Below are 25,343 nucleotides of genomic sequence, written 5' to 3'. Positions count from 1 at the left end.
TGTGCTCCGCAACGGGAGAGGCCACAACAGTGAGAGGCCCGCGTACCGCAAAAAAAAAAAAAAAAAAAAAAAAAAAGGTTCTGATGAACCTAGGGGCAGGACAGGAATAAAGACGCAGACATGGAGAATGGACTTGAGGACACGGGGAGGTGGAGGGGGAAGGGTAAGCTGGGACGAAGTGAGAGAGGGGCATTGACATATATATACTACTAAATGTAAAATAGCTAGCTAGTGGGAAGCAGCTGCATAGCACAGGGAGATCAGCTCCGTGCTTGTGACAACCTAGAGGGGTGGGATAGGGAGGTTGGGAGGGAAACACAAGAGGGAGGGGATATGGGGATATATGTATACGTACAGCTGATTCACTTTGTTATACAGCAGAAACTAACACAACATTGTAAAGCAATTATACTCCAATAAAGATTTTTTTTTAAAAAAAGACTACCAAGCTCAAAATTCTTTATTTTTTAAAAATTTATTTATTTTTGGCTGAGTTGGGTCTTTGTTGCTGCACGCGGGCTTTCTCTAGTTGTGGCGAGCAGGGGCTACTCTTTGCTGTGGTGTGCAGCCTTCTCATGGCCGTGGCTTCTCTTGTTGCGGAGCAGGGGCTCCAGGCGCACGGGCTCTAGAGCACAGGCTCAGTAGTTGTGTCTCACGGGCTTAGTTGCTCCACGGCATGTGGGATCTTCCCGGACCAGAGCTCGAACCCATCTCCCCTGCATTGGCAGGCAGACTCTTAACCACTGTGCCACCAGGGAAGTCCCTCAAAATTCTTTAAACATGCCATTTCTTCTCTTACCTACAAAACTGTCAAACACTAAAAAATTGATAATGTTCATGATTGGCAATTTTGTTTTGTTTTGTTTTACAAGTTTGGCTTTTGTTCGTTTATAAACAAGAATCTCAACACAGACCCTCTCCCAAGAAAAAATACACAAGACGTTGCACAGACTTTGAGAGTATTTTTCCCCAGGCTTTAGGTTTACTGACTTCCCTTTGACTCTGCCTTTCCCTTTGTGTACAAGGATACAATCACCCATGTATTACTTTTTTTATAGTATGTTCCCTAATTGTGATGGATATATCCTTCTGTAGCTTCCTAAAAAGGGATAAGTAGAAATAATTTTTTCAGATCTGGTATGCCCCAAAATGCCTTTATTCTGCCTTCATACTTGATGAGCAAATAGTTAGATTCTAGGCTAGAAGTCATGTTCCCTCAGAATTCCAAAGGCATTGCTCAACTGTCTTCTCAGTTCTGATATTGCTGTTGAGAGGCCAGTGCCATTTCTAATTCTTCATGTGCAAGTGAAAGTTTAAGGAGTGGTGAGGCCTTCTCTCACCCACCTAGCAACTGATAACTTTCACTGTAGGGTGTCTAGCAGGGTGACCTAGCTGTTTCATTAGGACACTCTAAATATCAGTATTTATTTGTGCTTTTTCTGAGCTGTCCAATATTTTCCAGAGAAGACTTTTTCATAAAGGAGAAAAGATTTAATTGGGTGCTAGTGTTCATGCAGCTGAACAGCACAGGCGGGCTGGGAGTTTCACTATTTAAAATGTTGCCAGTCCCCTCATTTTCAGGTGAGCATTTCTCCCCTACCTTCCACAGTGCCAGGTATCCCTGCCCCTGGAGCCAATCTGGTTAACTCTCTTCACAAAATGTCTTTAACTTTCTGTGAGGGTTGAGGAAGAACACTCACCAGGCTTCCTGGGATAATGTATATATACATATAGAAACTTCCACAGACTTTAAAACATTTCTCGTTTTCAGCCTCACATCTCATCTGTACCCCCAGAGATACTTGGTGCCTCCAATTCCTGAGTCTTTTCTAGAGATCTGTGATATGAACTAGCTGGAATACAGCAAGGATTTGGTACGCCCTCTGCAAATACTTTATATTCTACTTTCTCAGTTAAATTATGTGCTCCAACTACCTTCCATCTTCCTGAAACTTTCTGACATCGTTTATTTGATGTCTCCTCCTCTGTTCTTTCTGTTCTTGTAGGTGTATGCTGTTTTTATCCCTTTACTATCATTGAATGGGGTTTGGGAGAGAACAGAAATAAACATTTGTTCAATCCCTCATGCTTAAAAAGACGGCACAGCTCTTGAATCATTTTTATCTGATGCTAATATACATCTCAGGGTGCATCCAGGTTTTGTAGAGCCTGGAGTTTATACAGTTTGGGGGCCCCACTTTAGAATAATACAAAATTAGGTATGAAAGCAAATATTCAATTTAGAATGAGAAATCATAAATTTTAACAAGCTGACAAATAACACAAACATTATAAAAACCAGAAAATAATACTTTCGTTAATTGACACATCATCCAGAAAGAAACCCCATACCTGGGAAGTCGCTCTCAACTCTCCCCTTCCCGTGTCCCCTGGCAACCATCAATCTACTTTATGTCTTTATAGATTTTCCAACTAGAATCATACAACATGTGACCCTTTGTGTCTAGCTTCTTTCACTCAGCATGTTTCTGAGGTTCATCCATGTTGTAGCATGTATCAATATTAATATTTCATTCCCTTTTATAGCTGAATAATATTCCATTGTATAGATATACCACATTTACCTATTCATCAGTTAATGAACATTTGGGTTGTTTCCACCCAACTACTTTGGCTATTATGAATAATGCTACTATGAACATTTGTGTACAAGTTTTTGTGTGAGCATATGTTTTCAATTCTCTTAGTTATATAGCTAGGAACAGAAATGCTGAGTCATATGGTAATTCCCATGTTTAACTTTTTGAGGAACTACCAAACTTTTGCCACAGTGGCTGAACCATTTTACATTCCCACCAACAATGTATGAAAATCCTTGCCAACACTTGTCATTTTCCCATTTTTTATTATAGCCCTCCTAGTGGGTATGAAACAGTATCTCATTGTGATGTGCATTTCCCTAATGACTTATGATATTGAGCATCTCTTCATTATGCTTATTGGCCAATGGTCTATCTTCTTTGGAGAAGTCTACTCAAATCCTTTGCCCCTTTTTGGGTTTTTTTTGTGTTTTTCTTAATTGAAGTACAGTTGATTTACATTGTTGTGCCAATCTCTGCCATACAGCAAAGTGACTCAGTTTTACACATATATACATTCTTTTCCATTATGGCTTATCCCAGGAGACTGGATACAGTTCCCTGTGCTACACAGTAGGACCTTGCCATTCATCCATTCTAAATGTAATAGCTTACATCTACCAACCCCAAATTCCCAGTCCATCACTCTCCCTCCCTGCCTCCCCCTTGGCAACCACAAGTCTGATCTCTATGTCTGTGAGTCTGTTTCTGTTTAGTAGACAGGTTCATTTGTGCCACATTTTAAATTCCACAGAAGTAATGTCATATGGTATTTCTTTCTTTCTGACTTAATTCACTTAGCATGATAATCTCTAGATCCATCCATGTTGCTGCAAATGGCATTATGTTGCTCTTCTTCATGGCTGAGTAGTATTCCATTGTATATATGTACATCTTTATTATTTTTAATATTTTATTTTTTAATTTATTTGCTTATTTATTTGGCTGTGTCGGGTCTTAGTTGCTGCATGTGCGGGATCTTTAGTTGCGGCATGGGAACTCTTAGTTGCAGCATGTGGGATCTAGCTCCCTGACCAGGGATTGAACCTGGGCCCCCTGCATTGGAAGCGTGGAGTCTTAGCCACTGGACCATCAGGGAAGTCCCCCACATCTTCTTTATTCATTCATCTGTCGATGGACATTCAGGCTGTTCCCATGTTTTGGCTATTGTGAACAGTGCTATGAACACAGGGGTGCATGTATCTTTTTGAATTATAGTTTTGTCTGGGTATATGCCCAGCAGCGGGATTGTTGGATTATTTGGTAATTCTATGTTAAGTTTTCTGAGGAACTTCCATTCTGTTTTCCATAGTCTTTGCCCATTTTTTAATTGGGTTGTCCTTTTGTCATTAAGTTGTAAGAGTTCTTTATATATTCTGGATACTAGACCCTTATCAGATATTATGATTTACAAATATTTTCTCCCATTCTATGAGTTATCTTTTTACCATTTTTTTTTTTGGCTGCACCGCACAGCATGTGGGATCTAAGTTCCCCAACCAGGGATCAAACCCACGCCCCCTGCATTGGGAGCACAGAGTCTTAACCACTGGACCACCAGGGAATTCCCTCTTTTTACTTTCTTGATAGTGTCCTTTGGGGTACAGGTTTTTCATTGTGATGAAGTCCAGTTTGGTTTTTTCTTTGGTTGTTTGTTCTTTGGTGTCATATTTAAGAAATCACTGCCGCTCCAAGGTCTTGTGTTTCCATCTAAAGTTTTTATGGTTTTAGCTGTTATATTTAGGTCTTTCATCTATTTTGAGTTAATTTTTGTGTATGGTGTGAGGTGGCAGTACAACTTCATTCTTTAGCTGTGGATATCCAATTGTTCCAACATCATTTGCTGAAAAGACTAACCTTTCCCCACTGAGTGGCCTTGGCACCCTTGTGGAAAAATCAATGGACCACAGATGTATGAGTTTATTTCTGGACTCTCGATTCTACTCCATTGACCCATATGTCAACCCTTATGCTAGTATCATACTTTCCCATGAGTTTTATAATATCATTTTCTATAGAGATAACAAAAAAATAATTCAGTCTTTTCTCTAGCATAGTTGAACATATTTTTGTTGTTGTTGTAAAACTTAGAAAAGTTTCTTTTAGCACAGGGCCATTATTGGTAATGTCATGTAAACTTTTAAGAAAAGTTGGGGAAAACTACTAACAAGTCTCTTTCATATGAAGCTTTAAGATTCAGAAGAATTTTTCACAAACTGGCCTTTTGGCATCAAATATATACTTCAGGTGCCAGATGCCATGGGACATATTCATATCACTATACCATCTCTACGACTGCATGTTTATGTCACAACGCCAAATGAGTTAACACAATGTGTAGTATTCCTACACACTACCCTCGTACTCAGACGGCTAGCAATACCTTGACTATACACGAAGAGACTGTGAACCACATCAACATATCCTGCTAATGCCCAACTAAATGCATCCCCAAGTCAGTTTCCCCATAGCCAGATGTCCAAAATGCCTACAGCTATTCCAATGCCACCAACATGAGGAGAAGTATGAGAGAAGGGAAATCAATGGAAAAAGAGACGGCAATCTTAACTGACTGTGGTTAAGATATAGTACATTTGCAAATCCTTCATAACGATGTGACAACGTACAGGAAATATTGTTGCTTGATCTGGGCGCTGGTTATACAGGCGTGTTAAGTTTGTGAAAAGTCTTAAGCTGCACACTTATAAGCTTGGCAGTTTTTCTGTATATAAATGTAATATATACTAATAAAACAATTTTTTAACATCTTTATTCGAGTATAACTGCTTTACAGTGTTATGTTAGTTCCTGCTGTATAACAAAGTGAATCAGCTATATGCATACGTGTATCCCCATATCCCCTCCCTCTTGCATCTCCCTCTCACCCTCCTTATTCCACCCCTTTTAAAGTGACCAAGAACTCATTGCCAGGGTCCCTCCCAGGCCCTCAAATAGGATCCTGAAAGTTAAGCTTCATTAGTTTCACAGTAAACTCACCTCTAAATACCACAAATTGGATTATCAAAAGATGTGGTTTCTAGTACCACCCTGGAGACTTGGGTCTTGCCATCTAGCCATGGACTTAAAGAAGACACACATGACCTCCCTGAGCATGTTATTCACATAAAGTATGGAAGAGGTTAGACTATAAACTCTAAGACATCTATCTAGTAGTTGTTCTTCTAAGAAATATTTACAGAGTACCTCCTAAGTGTTTAGTATTACTCTAGGTAAATGAAACACACAATCTCTGCCCTGCGCAATTTCTCTGTAAATCTAAAATTTAAAGTTTTTAAAGAGACAAACAGGTAAAGAAGTGAATATAAAAATAAGTTATAATAAGTCCTCTGAAGTTAATAATATACTATGATGGGGAATAATAAAGGTAGAAGCTACTTTAGACAGAGTATTTAGGAACTCTTTGAAATGATAAACTGACACAGAAAAAATAATAAGTAGAGAAAGAAGATCCCAGCAACAAAAGTGGGGGGGGGCCTTCAGGTGGGAAAAAGATTGGCCTTTTCAAGAAATCAAAAACACAAGTAATGTTACTAAAGTAAAATGAGCCAAGGAAAGACAGGGACAGATTGTACAGGATCTTGTTCAAATAAAGTCTATTTCATTCAACGTATAATGGAAAACCACTGGAGGGTTTGAAGCAGGAGAGTAAAATTATCCAATTTACATTTTCTTTTTTAATTTATGAAACTGCTCCATGGAGAATAGATTATAAAAGGGTTAAAGAAAAACAATGCAGGGCTTCCCTGGTGGCGCAGTGGTTGAGAGTCCGCCTGCCGGTGCAGGGGACACTGGTTCATGCCCCGGTTGGGGAAGATCCCACATGCCGCGGAGCGGCTAGGCCCGTGAGCCGTGGCCGCTGAGCCTGCGCGTCTGGAGCCTGTGCTCCGCAACGGGAGAGGCCACAACAGTGAGAGGCCCGCGTACCGCAAAAAAAAAAAAAAAGAAAAGAAAAGAGAAACAATGCATACCTGATGGGGGAGCACTAAAACTCTGATTATTAGCTCTGAATTATAATATTTTTTCAATATAAAACTCACTCCAGAGAATTAAAGAATTTAATTCCCATACTTGCATAAATTACTTTATTCAAATAGTATTTATCTGCCTTATTTCTTTTTACCAGTCTGCTTCTGTTTCCATTATCTTTTTTATCCTTTACCAAATAACTTATGGGTTTTAATAACAAATTACCATAACTCTTCTAGAAACTGTTGAAAATTTCTTTTGTTAAGTTCTCTGTAATAAAATTCCTAGAAACTTCAAAGGCAGAACATAAAATAACTCAATTACAAAAGCTGGAAAATAGTATGTATTAGATTAGGATACCAAAGAGCATGGAGTCCAACCAAAAAAACAAAAGAAGTAGCAGTGGTAGCTGCCACCACTGTCACCTATGACAGTTTTTTAAATGGCTGAAAATTCTTTGCCACTGTTTTCATCAAGAGATGCAATCTACGTTCTTTCCCCTTGAATCTAGAAGAACTTGTAAGTAACTTGCTTGTAACCAATAAAATGGAACAAGGACTTCCTAGGCTGAGTCAGAAAAGGAGATTCAGCTTTCGCCTTGTTTCCTGACAATTCCTGCTGGTACCCTGAGCCAGTCATATTAGCAGTGTAACTGCCCTGGAGCTGCCAAAAACTAGCTCGTGCAGTGAAATCACACGGAGAGGCTCGCAGATGACCTGAAGAGAGATAAATGCCCGGCCAGCCCCGAGCTATTCCAATTCCAGCCATCATCTGAATAAAATACATGACAGACCCTGAGCCAAAACCAGCCAGCAGGGACTTTCCTGGTGGTCCACTCGTTAAGAATCCACCTTCCGATGCAGGGGACGTGGGTTTGATCCCTGATCCGGGAACTAAGATCCCACATGCCGTGGGGCAACTAAGCCCACGCACTGCAACTACTGAGCCCGCGTGCCGCAACTACAAAGCCCACGCGCTCTGGAGCCCGGGCGCCACAACTAGAGAGAAGCCCGTGCACCACAATGAAGAACCCACATGCCGCAACGATGATCCTGTGTGCCGCAACTAAGACCCGATGCAGCCCAAAATAAAATTAATTAATTAAAAAAAATTTTTTTTTAAAGCCAGCAGAGCCCTTTCCAAACTCCTAACCCACAGAAATCACGAGAGATAATAAAATTATTGTTTGTGTTTTAGGCCTTTAAGTTTTGGAGTAATTTTTTATGCAGCAATTCTAACAAGTCTTTATAGCAAATATATGATCATTAGTTCAACTTACTGGGGAGAGGGGAAGAATTTGGCTAGCAATAAGGGTGCATTTTTCCATATAGAGACCAGCTTTCTTTTTTTTTATTTTTTAATATTTACTTATTTATTTATTTGGCTGCGCTGAGTCTTTGCAGCATGCAGGATCTTCATTGTGGCATGCAGGGTGTCTTTAGTTGCGGCATGCCAACTCTTAGTTGCGACATGTGGGGTCCAGTTCCCTGACCAGGGATCGAACCCAGGCCCCCTGCACTGGGAATGTGGAGTTCTAGCCACTGGACCACCAGGGAAGTCCCAAGACCAGCTTTCATTTATTTAAGAGATTTGAAAAAGCTATGTAATAACCCAGAGAAAGTCTAATAATAGTTAAGTAAGGCACACTCTTCCTGAAATCAATTTAATTTTATGGACTTATAGCCTCTACAGATTCTTTCCCTGCATCATGATTCACCCATAACAAAAGCAAGTGCATAAATATATTTACCATGCCACTGAGCTCAGCCAAATCAGTCTTGCATTATAATCCTTCTAAATACAGAAGTTATCTATTATGGCCTAAATTAATCCCTGGCCTTTCTTCAACCAAAAGAGTGAGTCAATTATTGCAGAAGCATCAAAACTGCCAAACAAAGCAAAAATTATTAGATTTACTCTTTGAACTAAGAATCACCACACATTACCACTAAGTAGAACAGACCTTTTAAATTATGTATCTCATTCATCTCTTTTTTAAACTTTTATTCATTTAATTAAATATCTAATGAGCACTGTGGGTAGGCAAATACGAGTAAGAGCTAGTTCATAGCTACAGAGGAGTTCACAGTGCTATGGGGAAAACATCAATACAACCAATGAATTTTAAGTCAATATAATAAATGATACAATGAAGTATGCTAACGTATTGTAGGAATATAAATGAGGGTGTTTTGGATATTTCTATTTGCTTCTTCAGATCATTCTCCATCCTTTAACCAGCACTTAAGTGTCCTAGGAGGCTGATGCAATGGACTACAGAAACTGGGCTCCCTTACCCTCCAGCCTCAAATTGGGTTCAGTAAATGAGAAGCAACAGCAAGGGTCTCTGCGTTCCCATGACTACTCGCTCCCTTTCCCTTTCTTGCCCAAAGATGATGCAACTTCCTATCATTGCTAGTCCCTAGGCGCTACACCATTCCTAACTGGATTCCCTTAACCCTGCCCATTCATTCTAAGTAGTCCCCTAACAACATTCTCTTTCACTTTTTGTGAGAATGTTATCTGTTTGTATCAGGACCCTAACTGTTAAGACAGGGGCACCTAACTCAGCCTGGGGAAGTCTGGGAAGACTTCTCAGAAGAGAAAATGCTTCAGCTGTGTTAATAGCCGAGTAGATTGGGCAGGGTGACTAGGTAAGGAAGAAAGTATTGTAACAGAGTCTAAGTAAACAGCACCATCAAAAACTTGGGAGATATAAGAAAATGTGAAAAGAATAGGAAAGAGTGAGGAATTCAGAGTAGTGTAACATGGGCATATGATGGGACACAGGCATGATGGGAAACAATGCTAGAATCAAATCATAAAGAGTTTTTAGATGAAGGTATTTAACAGATCTGGTTTCTATAATAAGTAAATTCAAAGAAAATTCAAAGAACAAAAAGGTGGGCGGGGGGGCAATGGGCCTATACTTTAAAAAAGACTTCAGACATACCAACAAAATACAATGTGTAGACCTTTCCTGCATACTGATTAGAACAAACCAATTATTGAAAAAGGGGGAACAGGACGAGGAAAAGAAGAATTGGAAATGTATCTCTTCATGACATGGATGAGGTTATCTTATTTTCAATTCGTTCATGTGTCTATCAATGAATGTTTATTGAAAATATTTTATTCCTATTTCTCATTTTTATAAATATAAGTGCTAAGAAAACTTATTTTTATGAAAATTATTTTTAATGATCAACTAACAACTTGATCGGGTCCCTAATTTTGTTGAAATTGAAGGGTTGAAACCACGTGACTTGTGAAAAGATGTTAGTCATTGGAGTCACTGCCTTCTCAATAACCTCATCAATATTCTAATTTGTCTCTTAGGTGCCCTGGAAGGCCTCTTACCCCAGGACAATGTACTATTTGGGATGGCCTAGAGATGTGCCTTTCTTTTGTAAAGTGAAAGGAAGAAAATATGAAAAACTGATCAACTTTAGAATCTGGAAATTGAGCTCCCTTAAAAATATCCATGGGCTTTCATTCTTTTATTTCACCCTCATTGTATGTATCACTAACTCTAGCACTGACTGTTCAATTATTTCATCCATCAAGTCTTGTCTCTACTTGTTTACACTGTAGGTTCCCTGAAAGCAAGATCGGGAACCAAATCTCTTCTTGAAATCCCAGAACCTACACCTCAGGGTAAGGTGCATGTTAAGACTCTCAACAAATGATCACTGAATGAATATGTAAATATTTCACCACCATTCCAAGTCCTCTTTCTAGGTAGAGAAAAAAGACTTGAGATAACCAAACTGGAAATCAGAAGAAACTTGAAATATCATCACCAACCCTATTTTAAAGTAAGAAAAAGACTGGTTTACTACCTAAGCTTTCATACCTATCTAAAATAAGAAAAACTCAAAACAACTAGGAAATAGAAAACTAAAATGTACAAGGATTCATATTTTATTACAAAAGATTTCTGGTACAACTAGCCTAATTTCCATGGAATTTGAATAATTGTACCAATTGTTCCCTCAAAAAAATCAGTTGCTATTCTCTTCATAAGATTCAAGAAAAAAATTTCATCAGATAAAAGATTATATTTCGCCTTCACTGGTTTGGAATACTTGTAAAGTCAGGATCTCAACAGTAATTAAATTAGATAACAAATGAGAACAAGTTACAACTATAGAGCTCTGAAAAAATATTAATTTTCTTGGGCTTCCCTGGTGGCGCAGTGGTTGGGAGTCCGCCTGCTGATGCAGGGGACACAGGTTTGTGCCCCTGTCCGGGAGGATCCCACATGCCGCGGAGCGGCTGGGCCTGTGAGCCATGGCCGCTGAGCCTGCACGTCTGGAGCCTGTGCTCCGCAACGGGAGAGGCCGCAACAGTGTGAGGCCCACGTACCGCAAAAAAAAAAAATTAATTTTCTTCCTAACACTGACAGACTAGTTATATATGTGAATTTCTTAGGTGACACTGCAAAAGTAGATCTTTTTGCAGTGACTATCAGACTGATCTTCACTTTGTTGAGAAGTAAATTTTGCAGAGTATGGTAAAGGAGTTCTAGCCATCAAGTCAAATATTAACTTGAATGAATACTTTGGTCCTCTATCTTTATAACTTAACATTGTCAAAATTACTAAGGTACAAACATCAGTTAATTCAGTAATAATGTCAAAAAGAGAGATTCTATTATCTGTTTCAAATGAGGTCCTCTTAAACCATGTAAGCTTTTTTCAATTTCATGAATCATTCTTTAATTCACAAATGTTTACTGAAGATATACTATGTACCAAGTACTGTGTTAGACATGGTATTTTGAGTGCGTCAAATACTATTTTACTATAAAAAGATAGAAGAATCTTTAAAAATATTTTTTCTTCATTCTTCTTCCTTTACAAAATTGAATTTTTTTAAGAAAGCTCTTTCAGGGCTTCCCTGGTGGCGCAGTGGTTAAGAATCCGCCTGCCAATGCAGGGGACACAGGTTCGAGCCCTGGTCTGGGAAGATCCCACATGCCGCGGAGCAACTAAGCCCGTGTGCCACAACTACTGAGCCTGCACTCTGCGAGTGCCACAGAGTCTGCGAGCCACAACTACTGAAGCCCGCACGCCTAGAGCCCGTGCTCTGCAACAAGAGAAGCCACCTCAATGAGAAGCCTGCGCACTGCAAGAAAAGAGTAGCCCCCGCTCTCTCTCAACCAGAGAAAGCCCGCGTACAGCAATGAAGACCGAACACAGCCAAAAATAAATAAACATATAATTTAAAAAAATTAAGATGATAAATTTTAAAAAAAGAAAGCTCTTTCAACCTTATTTATAGTATTAAATTTATATGATTCTGAATAAGCTGACCAAGCAATAAGTTTTCTACTTCACTAGAGAAAGTTGTATATAAAGCCTGATGACATAAGATCATACAAAAAAAAAGTTGAATAAACTACCAATGTTTGCAATTCTAATATAACAAAAATAATTTTTGTATTGCTCCTGTACATGTAACATAGAGTTTATATAAGAAAGTTTATCCTAAAGTATGGATGTGCATTAGAAGCCAGCATCACCTTTGATAGTTTCTGATTCTCCAACTCTATTTCAAGAACTCTTATTTACACTCTGGGTTTCTGTTTTACAGGTCTTTACTCACTGTTGACATCTACCTGTGCAGAAATATCTCCATCTACTGGCAACACATGAAACTACAGGCTATTTTTTAAAGTACCAGCAGAAAGTCATTGAAGACTTGGATCCAAACAGTTCTCCCATTCCAAAATCCTGAGCCATTCAAATTACTCTCCAAAGCTCTTCCACTTCTTACCAAAACTGGATGGAGGGGTTGAGAGAGAATACAATTAACTGTCTAAATGTTTGCTATATCATTTAAAGATAAAAATTATAACAATAGCTAATTTAGGGACTTCCCTGGTGGTCTAGTGAATAAGACTCCACGTTCCCAATGCAGGGGACCCGGGTTCAATCCCTGGTCAGGGAACTAGATCTCATGTGCACACCACAACTAAGAGTTTACGTGCCACAACTAAAGAGCCCACATGCCACAACTAAAGATCCCATGTGCTGCAACTAAGACCAGGCACAGCCAAATAAATAAATTAAATTTTTTTAAATTATAACAATAGCTAATTTAACTATATGAATTCCTTACAACACACTGGTACCCCAAGGTGTACAAAACGTATTTGCCTATTTTATAAGACATGATTTCATTTAAATCAATACCTATATTAATCATTATTAATGTTGCACTTGCTCCTATAAAACAGCATATAATCGGTTATGACTACTTTATTTAAAACACAATCTTTAACGAAATTGAGTTATTTGTAGTGAGGTGGATGGACCTAGAGTCTGTCATACAGAGTGAAGTCAGAAAGAGAAAAATAAATACCGTATGCTAACACAAATATAAGGAATCTTTAAAAAAAAATGGTTCTGATGAACCTAGGGGCAGGACAGGAATAAAGACGCAGAGGTAGAGAATGGACTTGAGGACACGGGGAGGGGGAAGGGTAAGCTGGGACAAAGTGAGAGAGTAACATTGACATATATACACTATTAAATGTAAGATAGCTAGTGGGAAGCAGCCTCATAGCACAGGGAGATCAGCTCAGTGCTTTGAGACCACCTAGAGGGGTGGGATAGGGAGGGTGGGAGGGAGACGCAAGAGGGAGGGGATATGGGGGTATATGTATATGTATAGCTGATTCACTTTGTTATACAGCAGAAACTAACACACCATTCCAAAGCACTTATACTCCAAAAAAGATGTTAAAAAAAAAACACAATCTTTGTACACTACTACAGGTAAAACAGATAACTTATAAGAACCTACTGTATAGCTCAGGGAACTCTACTCAATACTCTGTAGTGACCTATATATGGGGAAAGAATTTAAAAAAGAATGGCTATATGTATAACTGATTCACTTTGCTGTACAGCAGAAACTAACACAACATTGTAAATCAACTATACTCCAATAAAAATTAATTTAAAAATAAAACACAATCTTTGATCAAAAATGTCAAAATACATTAACATAATACTTTACAACTTGAACAGTATTTTTCACATACATTTTTTCTTATCCAGCAGGATCCTAAAATAAATAACTGTCATTTTAAACATGCATTTATAACTAAAAGCATAGGCACCAAGAAAATAAGTGACTTGCTTAAAGGCACAAAGCTTATCAGTGGCATATCTAGGATATGAACCCAAATTTTCTGCCTCCAAGTTCTATACTCTTTCTACAACATCCCAACTGCCTCCAACAATAACAGTAAATAGGTCTACATTACAGATGTCTGCTTTGTGACAGTTCCCAGGAATGCACTGTGGTCAAATAAAAAAGTCATCTTAGATTTTAACAAAATTAAGCTTTTTCCACATACAGATGGCCAACAGGCACATGAAAAGATGCTCAACATCGCTAATCATTAGAGAAATGTGAATCAAAACTACAATGAGGTACCACCTCACATCAGTCAGAATGGTCATCGTTAAAAACGCTACAAATAACAAATACTGGAAAGGATGTGGAGGAAAAGAGAACCCTCCTACGCTGTTAGTGGAGATGTAAATTGGTGCAGCCACTATGGAAAACAGTATGGAGGTTCCTAAAAAAACTAAAAATAGAGTTGCCATATGATCCAGCAATTCCACTCCTGGACATATACCCAGACAAAACTCTAATCCAAAGAAAATACATGCACCCCAGGGTTCACAGCAGCACTATTCACAATAGCCAAGACATGGAGACAACCTAAATGTCCATCAACAGATGAACTGACAAAGATATGGTACATATATACCATGGAATACTATTCAGCCATTAAAATACAATGAAATAATGCCATTTGCAGCAACATGGATTGACCTAGAGATTATCAGTAAGTCAGAAAGAGAAAGACAAATACCATATAATATCACATATATAGAATCTTAAAATGTGACACAGGACTTCCCTGGTGGCCCAGTGGTTAAGAATCCGCCTGCCAAGGCAGGGGACACGGGTGCGAACCCTGGCCCAGGAAGATCCCACGTGCCACAGAGCAACTAAGCCCGTGTGCCACAACTACTGACCCTGTGCTCTAGAGCCCAAGAGTCACAACTGCTGAGCCCGAGTGCCAGAACTACTGAAGCCCGCGCGCCTAGAGCCCGTGCTCCACAACAAGAGAAGCCACCACAATGAGAAGCCCACCACGCACTGCAACGAAGAGTAGCCTCACTCGCTGCAACTAGAGAAAGCCCACGCACAGCAATGAAAACCCAACACAGAAAAAAATTAATTAATTAATTTTTTTTAAATGTGACACAAATGAACGTATCTACCAAATAGAAACAGACTCAGGGACATAGAGAAGAGACTTGTGGTTGCCAAGGGGGAGGGGGTTGAGGGAGGGGTGGAATGGGAGGTTGGAGTTAGCAGATGTAAGCTATTATATAAGGAATGAATAAACAAGGTCCTACTGTACAGCACAGAGAACTATATTCTGCATCCTATGACAATCCATAAAGGAAAAGAATATTTTAAAAAAGAATGTATATATATGTATAACTGAATCACTTTGCTATACAGCAGAAATTAACACAACATTGTAAATCAACTACACCTCAATTAAAAATTAAATTTCTTCCTTCCTTTTGTCTTATAGGAAAAAATGCTCATAATATAAAATATAAGTTTAAGAAAACCATTGGGACTTCGCTGGTGGCACAGTGGATAAGCCTCTGCCATCCCAATGCAGGGGGCCTGGGTGTGATACCTGGTCAGGGAATTAGATCCCACATGAATGCCGCAACTAAGAGTTCATGCATGCCGCAACTAAGGAGCCTACATGCTGCAACTAAGGAGCCAGCGAGCCACAACTAAGGAGCCCACCTGCCACAACTAAGACCCGGCACAACCAAATTAAGTGATTAATTTTTCAAAAATTTAAATTAAAAATAAATAAATAAAATTTAAAAACCATAATCCAACCCACATTTGACAAAACAATTATATCCTTTCTTTTCTATTGCCACATATTAGATATGTTTATTTTTTTTATCCCACCTTTTTCCAAAAATGAGTTGAGGGGGCTGATAGCTGGTAAACAGCAAACGTTGTTAAGTCATGCTTATTGTAATCCACTTTCATCAGTAAGAGACAAAAATAATAATAAACTTTTTAAAGATTCATAATAGAAATGTTGAAAAGAAAAATATTGAGCCCAACCTAGGTTTATTCTGATTTCTTATATCTCCATTCATGGTACTATAGAATTAAAAAAAAATCAATGTCTGACACGTCAAGAAGTTGATAAATATTTGTTGACTAAATAAATGAAACAGGCTCTAAAGCAGGGGTCTCCAACCCCCAGGCCACGGACTGCTAACGGTCTGTTGCCTGTTAGGAACTGGGCAGCACAGCAGGAGGTGAGCGGCAGGCTAGCGAGCAAAGCTTCCATCTGCCACTCCCCATCGCTCACATTACCGCCTGAACCATCCCCTGCCCGTCCATGGAAAAACTGTCTTCCACGAAACCAGTCCCTGGTGGCAAAAAGGTTGGGGACCGCTGCTCTAAAGCATTACAAGATCCTAAAGTATTATGGGGTCCTAAATTAAAGACTCAATTATGCTTACTAAACTATCAAAATGTTTATGAAAAGTTCAATCAATGTTTGAAATCAGAAGACTTAAAACTGCAGTAATAGGAAAGTGTGAATTATAAATAATAAACTTACAAAGAAAAGAATTATAGATGAAAGGAACAGAATAGAGTCCAGAAATAGAACATGTATGTTGTCAACTGATTTTTAGCCAAGGTGCCAAGACAACTCAACGGAGGAAACAAAAGCATTTTAACAAATGGTGCTAGGAAAATTGGATATCCATGTGAAAAAAAAAGAACCTGACCCTTACTTCTCACAGCAAATTTTTAAAAAGTTAAATTTAGGAGGGTCCTACACCAAAATATAAATGCTAATATTATAAATATTGCAGAAGAAAACATAAAAAATTTTTAGAACTGTGGATTAGGAAAAGATTTCTTATATAGGACATAAAAAGCATGAACCATAAAGAAAAAAATTGATAAACGGGGCTTAATCAAAATTCAAAACTTCTGCTCTTTGAGACACTACTGAGGGGGGAAAAAATGCCACAGATTAGGAGAAAATATTTTCAAAACACATATCTGATAAAGGACTTGTATCCAGAATACAAAAAGAATTCTCAAAACTCAATAATAAGAAAACAACCCAATTTTAAAACTATGAGCAAAAGATTTGAACAGATATTCACCAAAGGTACACAGATGATAAATAAGTCCATTAAAAGATGCTTAACACCGTAGGTCAAAGGGAATTAAAATTAAAGCTACACTGAAGTAATCTCTACACACCAATTAGAATGGCTAAAATCAAAGACTGACAACAGCAAGTGCTGAAGTGTTGGTTAGGATTGGGAGCAACTGGAGCTCTCAGACAACACTGGTAGAAATACAAAATGGTACAACTTTGAAAAACAGTTTAGCAGTTGTTGTTTTTTTTAAGTTAAACACATACTTACCATAAGATCCAACAATCCTACATTTACCCAAAAGAAATAAAAACATGTTCACAAAGAGAGGTGTACCCAAATGTTCATAGCAGCTTTATACATAATGGCAAAAAACTGGAAACTCATGTCTGTGGATATTTGTGAATGGATAAAGAAAATGGGAAATGGGCAATATTCCTCAGGAATAAAAGGGACAAACAACTGATACACAACATGGATGGACCTCAAAGGCACTATTCTTTTTTTTTTTTTTTTTTTTTTTTGCAGTATGCAGGCCTCTCACTGTTGTGGCCTCTCCCGTTGCGGAGTACAGGCTCCAGATGCACAGGCCCAGTGGCCATGGCTCACGGGCCCAGCCGCTCCGCAGCATGTGGGATCCTCCCAGACCGGGGCACAAACCCGCGTCCCCTGCATCGGCAGGTGGACTCTCAACCACTGCGCCACCAGGAAAGCCCAAAAGCACTACTCTAAATGAAAACAAGCCTGACTCAGAAGACTACATACTGTATGATCCCATTTACATAAAATTCTAGAAAAGGTAAAACTACTGCAACAGAAAGTAAATCAGTGGTTGCCAAGGACTGGGGATATGAGGAGACTGGCTGTGAAGAGGCAGGAGGAAACTTTTGGGAAAGAAAGAAATGCCATTTGTGCAATCATCTATGTAGGAATTCCTACCTAAAATCAGGATTTATTTTAAATTAAGTTTTATGTCTGCTGTCAATTTTTAGTAAAAAACCAAATGCCAAACTTAAGACACATGTTGATATTTCTTAATTCATATCAAATGCGGTTTTTAAAGTCAGTGCCTTTAGAAACGATTCTAAAACAAACACAAAATTCTTCACTTCGTTCAATTAATTATGTATTAGTGGAAAAATACAAAAGAAAAAAAAATTTTTAATGTTAGCATTCAACTGTAAAAAATGCCAAATACTGATACCTGGAAAACTAGCATTAGTGAAATATTAGTAGGCTTAGTGTTCAGCAAAGTTGCTCTAATCAAGCAAAAATAGATATGACTGCAATCCTAAATACAAGCCAATAACTAAGGTTAGAAAATACAATGGATATGCCACAAATATAAATTAGCTGGAATTACATTAAAACATAGGAAGAGGGCTTCCCTGGTGGCGCAGTGATTGAGAGTCTGCCTGCCGATGCAGGGGAAACGGGTTCGTGCCCCGGTCCGGGAAGATCCCACATGCCGCGGAGCGGCTGGGCCCGTGAGCCATGGCCGCTGAGCCTGTGCGTTCGGAGCCTGTGCTCCGCAACGGGAGGAGAGGCCACAACAGTGACAGGCTCGCGTTCCACAAAAAAAAAAAAAAAAAAAAAAAAAAGGAAGAAAACTATTAAACTATCCTAAGCAATATGAACAAAAGCTTAAATAAACGTAAAAACATAGCATGTTCCTAGGTGGGAAAACTAAATACACTTAAATGACTCCTTTTCCCAAATTAATGCATTCTAATTACAATCCCAAGGAAATTTCTTTTTAAATTTAACAATTTTAATATTCACGTGTAAGAGCAAAGAAGTAAAAACAGCAAAAAAAAATTTCTAGTACAATGAGATTAAACTAAATTATAAAGCTACAATAATGAAGAGTATGGCACCGAACAAGAGATAATCTGACTATTATAACTCATTTGTTAACATAACTAAAAAGATATCACACCACTATAGAAAGGAAAAATTGATTAATAAATAATGATGAGATGACTGAGTAGCAATTTGGGGGGAAACATCTTCCTAAACCATTTTTTAAAATACTAAAATAAAATGTACTTAAATATTTACCAAGCCTCTTGAAGAAAAGGGTTTTTCTAAGTATAGAAATGATAGGAAAAACAAAGGAAAAGTTGGACAAATTTGACTCCTAAAGTAACAAATTTATTCAAAATCATTTTTCTTTCAAAAATGATCAAAATTAAAAGTCAAATAACAGACTGGGGAAAATGTCTGTAACAAATATGACAAAAGATTAGTATCTTTTTTAATTCTCAGGCAGATCACTAAGAAAAACACAAACGGCCTAAGTGGTAACTAGGAAAAGACCAAACAAGGCAACAAAGAGAAATATAATTAGTAAACAGACAGGAAAATATTCAACTTCACAAGAAAATGTTAAATACTATATGCCATGAAGTTAGCGAACATTTTAAAAAACAAGAGCCAATTCTTGTAATAGAATACTAAGAGGGACACATTTATTCAATGCTGCTCTAAACAGGCACAATTCTTTTAGGAAACAGTCTGACGAAAAATTAATGAAGAACCTAAAAAGATCCACACCCTTTAATGCAACAGCACTCTCTCTATGGAAATATCCTAAGAAAACAATCCTTAAAAAAAAAAAATTATCCATACCAAGATGTTTACAAATTATCTATAATAACAGAATTTGGAAATAAACGTTAAAACAAGAAAAAACAATGTTTTTTTTTGAACAATGGTTGTTGTATAGCATTCTCTTAACTGGTTATCCTAAAATCAGTCTTCGTGGTTCCCATTCCAGTCCATCCTTCCTATTGCCCAAAGATTAATGTTTCTAAACATCAAATATATCGAAGCTTAAAATCCTTCAATGGTTCCCACTACCTTAAAAAAAAAAAAATCAAACTTCTTGACAAAATATAACAAGGTCCTAAAATGGGTTGGTCCCTGTCTACAAGCCTCACCGCCTCACCTCTTGCCACTCACATCCAGTGCATCAGCCATAAAAAACACGTATAAAACTACACAGGGCTTCCCTGGTGGCGCAGTGGTTGAGAGTCCGCCTGCCGATGCAGGGGACACGGGTTCGTGCCCTGGTCCGGGAGGATCCCACATGCCGCGGAGCGGCTGGGCCCGTGAGCCATGGCCGCTGAGCCTGTGCGTCCGGAGCCTGTGCTCCACAACGGGAGAGGCCACAACAGTGAGAGGCCCGCATACCGCAAAAAAAAAAAAAAAAAAAAAACTACACAGAATTACTTCTATGTCTCCAGCATTCGTTCAAAATAAAATGCCAAAAGGCTCTTAATGCATGCTGCAACAGGATTCTGCCTTCATGGAGCTTACAGCATAGACAACAAATGCCCTCCATTGAGTTAGGTCTGATGCTAGAGGAAGAACCTCTTAGTCACAGAGGAGAGGTCAACACAGGTCAAGGAAAGATCTGTGGATAAGGGTACCTTGAGTTGAGCCTTAAAAGATAAGCAAGTACCTCAAGGGACAAGGGTAATTCCAAATAAATGAAATTATTTTATTTTCTACACAAAATCCTGTAAGTTTGTAACAGGCTTTCTAGATAGACAGCTTGGGTTCTGACATGTACTTAACCTCTCCGAATTTCTCCTACCTCTTGAAGCTATTATGAGAATTAAAAGTAATAACAGATGTAAACTTAATACAGTGTCTGGCACTTAATAAGCATTCAGTACATGTCCCTCATACAGAAACACATAACAATGTTGATTACAACAGTACATTTCAAGCGTTCAGCTTTCTTAGAGCAAAGAAAGTAACAGTAAACAAAAACAAAGGCAAAGAGAGAAAAAGCAGTAAGAACAGGGTTAAACATGTCACCATACAGCCAGAGTCAAACGGTTCTCTCTACATACCATGATGATATCCTTGTACCACACATTACAACAGCACAATAACTTATATTCATAATGATACTGAATCATAAATAAAACATTAAGTTCTGTTAAGTATGGTCTATTTGAAAGGAGTAGGGCATATTACATCTTTAAAAGCCTTCAAAATCTTTAAAAGACATCAAAAATACCTAAAATTAAAACCTTGCAGGGCTAAAGCATGGATCTTCATTTACCTTGAAAACTTGAGTTATATACTAAATATGCTAAATGACATGCCAGATAAATGACATGTTAGTATGTTGTGATAGTTACAGTTCAACCAACAGGAAAAAGTAGAATCCATGATTAAACACACACACTCTCTCTCTCTCTCTCTCTCTCTTTACTCACCAATGAAAAGCAAACTACATGAAGCACCTAGGCAGGTTCAGCCCCCCGGCCTGAAGGTTTGACTAGAAGAGAGAAACTTAAGAGAAAAGGAAGGAGCTAAGCCACATTGGCTTCCTCCTCAGAAACCAAGAAAAAAAAAATGAACTGGGGACATTCAAATCACTAACACCCCTAGAACAAGTCATTATGGTGTACAGGCACATTCCCACTTAGAAACTGCGAGGTATAATCAAATTGTAATTTTTAAAGCCCTGAATCAATAAAATATGCAGTAAAACAATACTAAGATACCAGCATATCTAAAGTGAGACTTTTAAAGGTAATTTTCCTTTAGCTATAGACAAGGTTAACCTCATTACTGCTTATGGTTTTATAAATTAAGAACATGAGAAGCACTGTACGAAAACATTTAAATTACAAAAAGGTCTGTAATAAACGTTCTGGAGAAGTAATCTGTTATTTCCCCATATCTAAGAATTTTAAATATTAGAAATTATACTAACTGCTTTTTCCAGCCTTTGGTTTTAAAAAACAGTAATATAAAAAATTACCCCCAATTTTTTTTACCATCAAAGAATATCTTCTATCCAAACCATCATAAGAAAAGACTATTCATAAGTATAATGTATACAAAATTTTACATTTTATAATCAATTTGCTCTACAAATACTAGTTGAAATTGATAGCTTTACCATACAGCCCATTTTAATGATCAAGTGTTAATGTGTCATAAAAAATAGAAGTAGCTTGATGGACCAAATCAGATTTTAACCACCAATGACCTGAAGAATCTCAAATTTGAGATTAAATTAGCCCTTCCTTCTTTGCATCAACAAATACTAAACAGTTTGCTAGTTGACTGTGGTCTCAGGAATAACATGTGGAAAAGTTTAATATCTGTTGTGGGCAGAGATCTCATGGTTCAAATATTTCTCCTTCAGTTTGTATGTATGTGTGAGAGAGTGTGTGTGTGTGTATGTATGTGTGTGACAGACAGACACCATGCAAGAGTTGTTTACATCTTTCAGTAAAGGGGCAACTCTACATTAAGGATATAATTGAGTAACTACAATTCATAAGGTACCTGGGAATCAAAGACAGTCTATAAATTTAAAATACTAGTATGGTATTAACTTGAAGCAAAGAACAATTACTTTAAATCAACTTACAGCCCAAGTGTATTGTAAACCAAATAAAAAGTCACTATGGGATCTGTTTTTTTTCTTTAATTTTCCTCTCTTATGGAACCCGAATCTAAATGAACTGTTAAACACTTAGTCTAAAGGTATGCCAAACATTTCTTAAGGTCTTAACAAAGAATCAACTTTTTTTTTTTAAACAAAACGAGGCCTAGGTTAAATATTTTATTTGGCTTCTCAAGATGGACTGAAAAGTTGGGCACCAGCTCCAGACCAATTCCTGGACGCACATCAAACACAGCCCTGTCATTTATCCAGTCAGTCAAAACAATCTTTTCCATCTAACTCTTTAATGTTTATGTCCTAAAAAACTGCTAATTGAATCCAGCTCTTGAAATTTATTTGTTAAAATCTATACCATCTAATCTGTAAATGAACAAAAATGAAAAAATACATGTTAACTTTCCTGGCAAAACAGAAGAGAATCCACCATACGTAACCAAAATGGAGAGGGCGATGTTTTTAATATTTGAATAGTTTTCTCTTAAAATATGACAGAGACAAATTCCCAATGGTTTTAAGAAATTGAGAGTATCTCAAACTGTTTTTACAATTAAGGGGACACAGTGTATTTAAAATTCCTCAGAAAAATCTAAAAATACAAAAGCACTCTACAAATTTAGCCCAGTATTTTTTTGGAGGGATAGGGAATAAGTGTAATCTTTTCTCCTAACTTTACTCGTGAATTTTTATAATGTATCATATTCAGTAAGGAAACCACAGATAAACACTTTAAGATCTGTTGAGTCACACTAAAAACCTCAAACTCATTTTATCTGCAGAAAATCAAAATCCCTGTTTTCTCCCTCATTTTCTTATTGTATATACAGCCTAGAAGGAATTAAGTGGCCACCAGCCTATTTCTGATACTTTTTGCACACCTGGAATCACAGGTTCTTTCCATCATCACTGACACAGGGCTGACTCCCGAGAGGAACAGATAGAGTAGATAAACTCTAAAGCAACAAAGATCCCTTATAAAGGTTTCCATTGCTTAGTAAGAAAATAAGGAAACTGAATGGTGGGAAGTAGGGGAGACAGGCATCTCCCAATCCAGGTTTTCCATTAAGAACCACTCAGTTAATGATTCTTTGCAATCTTCCCTAAGGAAGGTAAAACTGTCATGAAAGTAATATATTTTAAAAACTGCAGCCAACATATACAGTCAGGCTAAATTCTCAAATACCTAATTCACTGCAAGTTTTTATCTCGAAAGTTCAGCCAGTGGACTGGGATGTGACACACAAGCATTCAATTACAAAATTAGTCCATATAAATCTCAAAGTCTAGTGGAAGCAAACATAATTACAGTTTATTCTTACACGCGTACCCACACACACATACACACACAGATTCTCTAAGGAAAGCCACCTTCCTCACCACACAACTGAATATCAACGTGGATAATTAAGAATGAATACTGAAACTAGGATAAGTACACTGGTTTCCATTACACTTTTCAAACCCCAAATAATTTTTCCTTATAATAGGGTAACACGACCATGTAAGAATATCAAAAATGGCACTGTAAGCAAAACGTACCTGTAACGTTAAAGATTTCATGCACTTGGAATCATAAACACTTTGTAAGAAAAGCCTGCTATCTAGCAACCCCTCCAGACATTCTTTTCCATTTAGAAAAGGGAAGGGGAGGAGAGTGGGGAGAGAGAGAAAACTTCGCTTAAAGTCTGTCTGAGTACATACTTAGAAATGGACCCCAAAAATGTGTTTTTAAAGCAGGTCTAGAGTTAGCAGTGAGACACAAGTTCTGCGGCCTACAAGGAACAACCCCAAACACACTACCCTACAATCAAACACTTCCAAAACACAGAGCGTACAATGAGCCTGAGTTGTCGGATCAGGCAGACACACCGGAAAAGTCAACCTCAGTCTCCTTCCCTTTCAAAGCCGTGCGTTTCAGGTGTGTGGCACCGGCTGCCGTGGCTGGCAGCAGAGAGGGAAGGTTCTGCACGCGGGTTACAAGTGGGCGAATAAGTTAACAACCAGGGAACACACACACACACACACACACACGGGTACAAGTGGGCGAATAAGTTAACAACCAGGGAACGAACACACACACACACACACACACGGGTACAAGTGGGCGAATAAGTTAACAACCAGGGAACACACACACACACACACACACACACTCACTCCCGTTAAGCGCTCCATCTTTAAGGAGTGTTTACTGCGCGCAGTCAGCAGCCGGATTCAATAATCCCCGCCACAGGAGCTCCTCATCCCCTCAACGACCCCACCTGGGCATTAGCCCAAGGGCTGCTCCCCGACGCCCCGGGAGAGAACCGTGCTTCTCGACCCAGGCTTTTCGACCTCAAATCCGCCAGGAATTCCAACCGGGGGACACCCCCCCAACAAAAGACACCCGAGTCACCCTTGGCTTTTGTAAGAATTTCCAAACAAGGCAGAGTGGTTTGCAATTACTCTCCCTGAACTAGGCCTTCCCACGTTCCCGACTCTCCACTCACCATTCATCGCGACCCTGGCCCTTCTCAAGGCCACAGGCACCCCCCCCCGCCGGCTCGGCCACACCGCGGCCGCCCCGGCCCGGCTCCTGCCGCCCGCCCAACCCCCTCACCTGTCAGGCGCAGCTTGACGGGCCCGTTCCTCCGGCCCCCGGGGTTAGACATGTCCCCGGCGGCGGGGGCGGCGGCGGGGCTGCGGCCGCGGCGCGGGGCCCGGGGCCGGCGGGCGGCGGGCGGGGCGGGGGCGACGGCGAGGCGCGGCTCAGTCACCACAGCGGCCGGGGCTGGGGCCCGAGCAGCCGGCGCCGCGGCCGCCACGGCCGGAGGGTCCCGGATGTGCCGAGCGTCGTCGCCATGAGCCGCGGAGGGAGCGGGACGCCGAGCTCCCCCCTCCTCCCACTTCTCCTTCCTCGGCCCGGGACGCACAACAAAGCGGCAGCCGCGGCCGGCCGCGCCGCCTCCGCCCGCTCCCGCGCCCCCGCTGCCTCCACGCAGCCGCCTCCGCGTTTCCCTCCTTTCGGCTCGGCAAGGCCCAGGAGCCGACGGGGCCGGCCGGTTGAGGCGGGCGGTG

The 25,343-nt window shown here is 39.2% G+C and overlaps 1 protein-coding gene across 1 annotated transcript in view; it reads right to left on the bottom strand.

The window, feature by feature from the left end:
* SMURF2 (SMAD specific E3 ubiquitin protein ligase 2) overlaps positions 1-25,045 on the bottom strand; it is a 119,253-nt gene extending 94,208 nt beyond the window's left edge. The window contains exon 1 of the mRNA XM_081219964.1: positions 24,886-25,045. Coding sequence (XP_081076090.1) covers positions 24,886-24,937 — 52 coding nt within the window. The 5' untranslated portion in view covers positions 24,938-25,045. The remainder of the gene's footprint in view (positions 1-24,885) is intronic.
* Between the last annotated feature and the right edge of the window lie 298 nt (positions 25,046-25,343).

Source organism: Mesoplodon bidens (assembly GCF_964165515.1).
Source record: "Mesoplodon bidens genome assembly, chromosome: 19".
Taxonomy (NCBI): domain Eukaryota; kingdom Metazoa; phylum Chordata; class Mammalia; order Artiodactyla; family Ziphiidae; genus Mesoplodon; species Mesoplodon bidens.
This window is presented reverse-complemented; position numbering and strand designations above follow the sequence as displayed.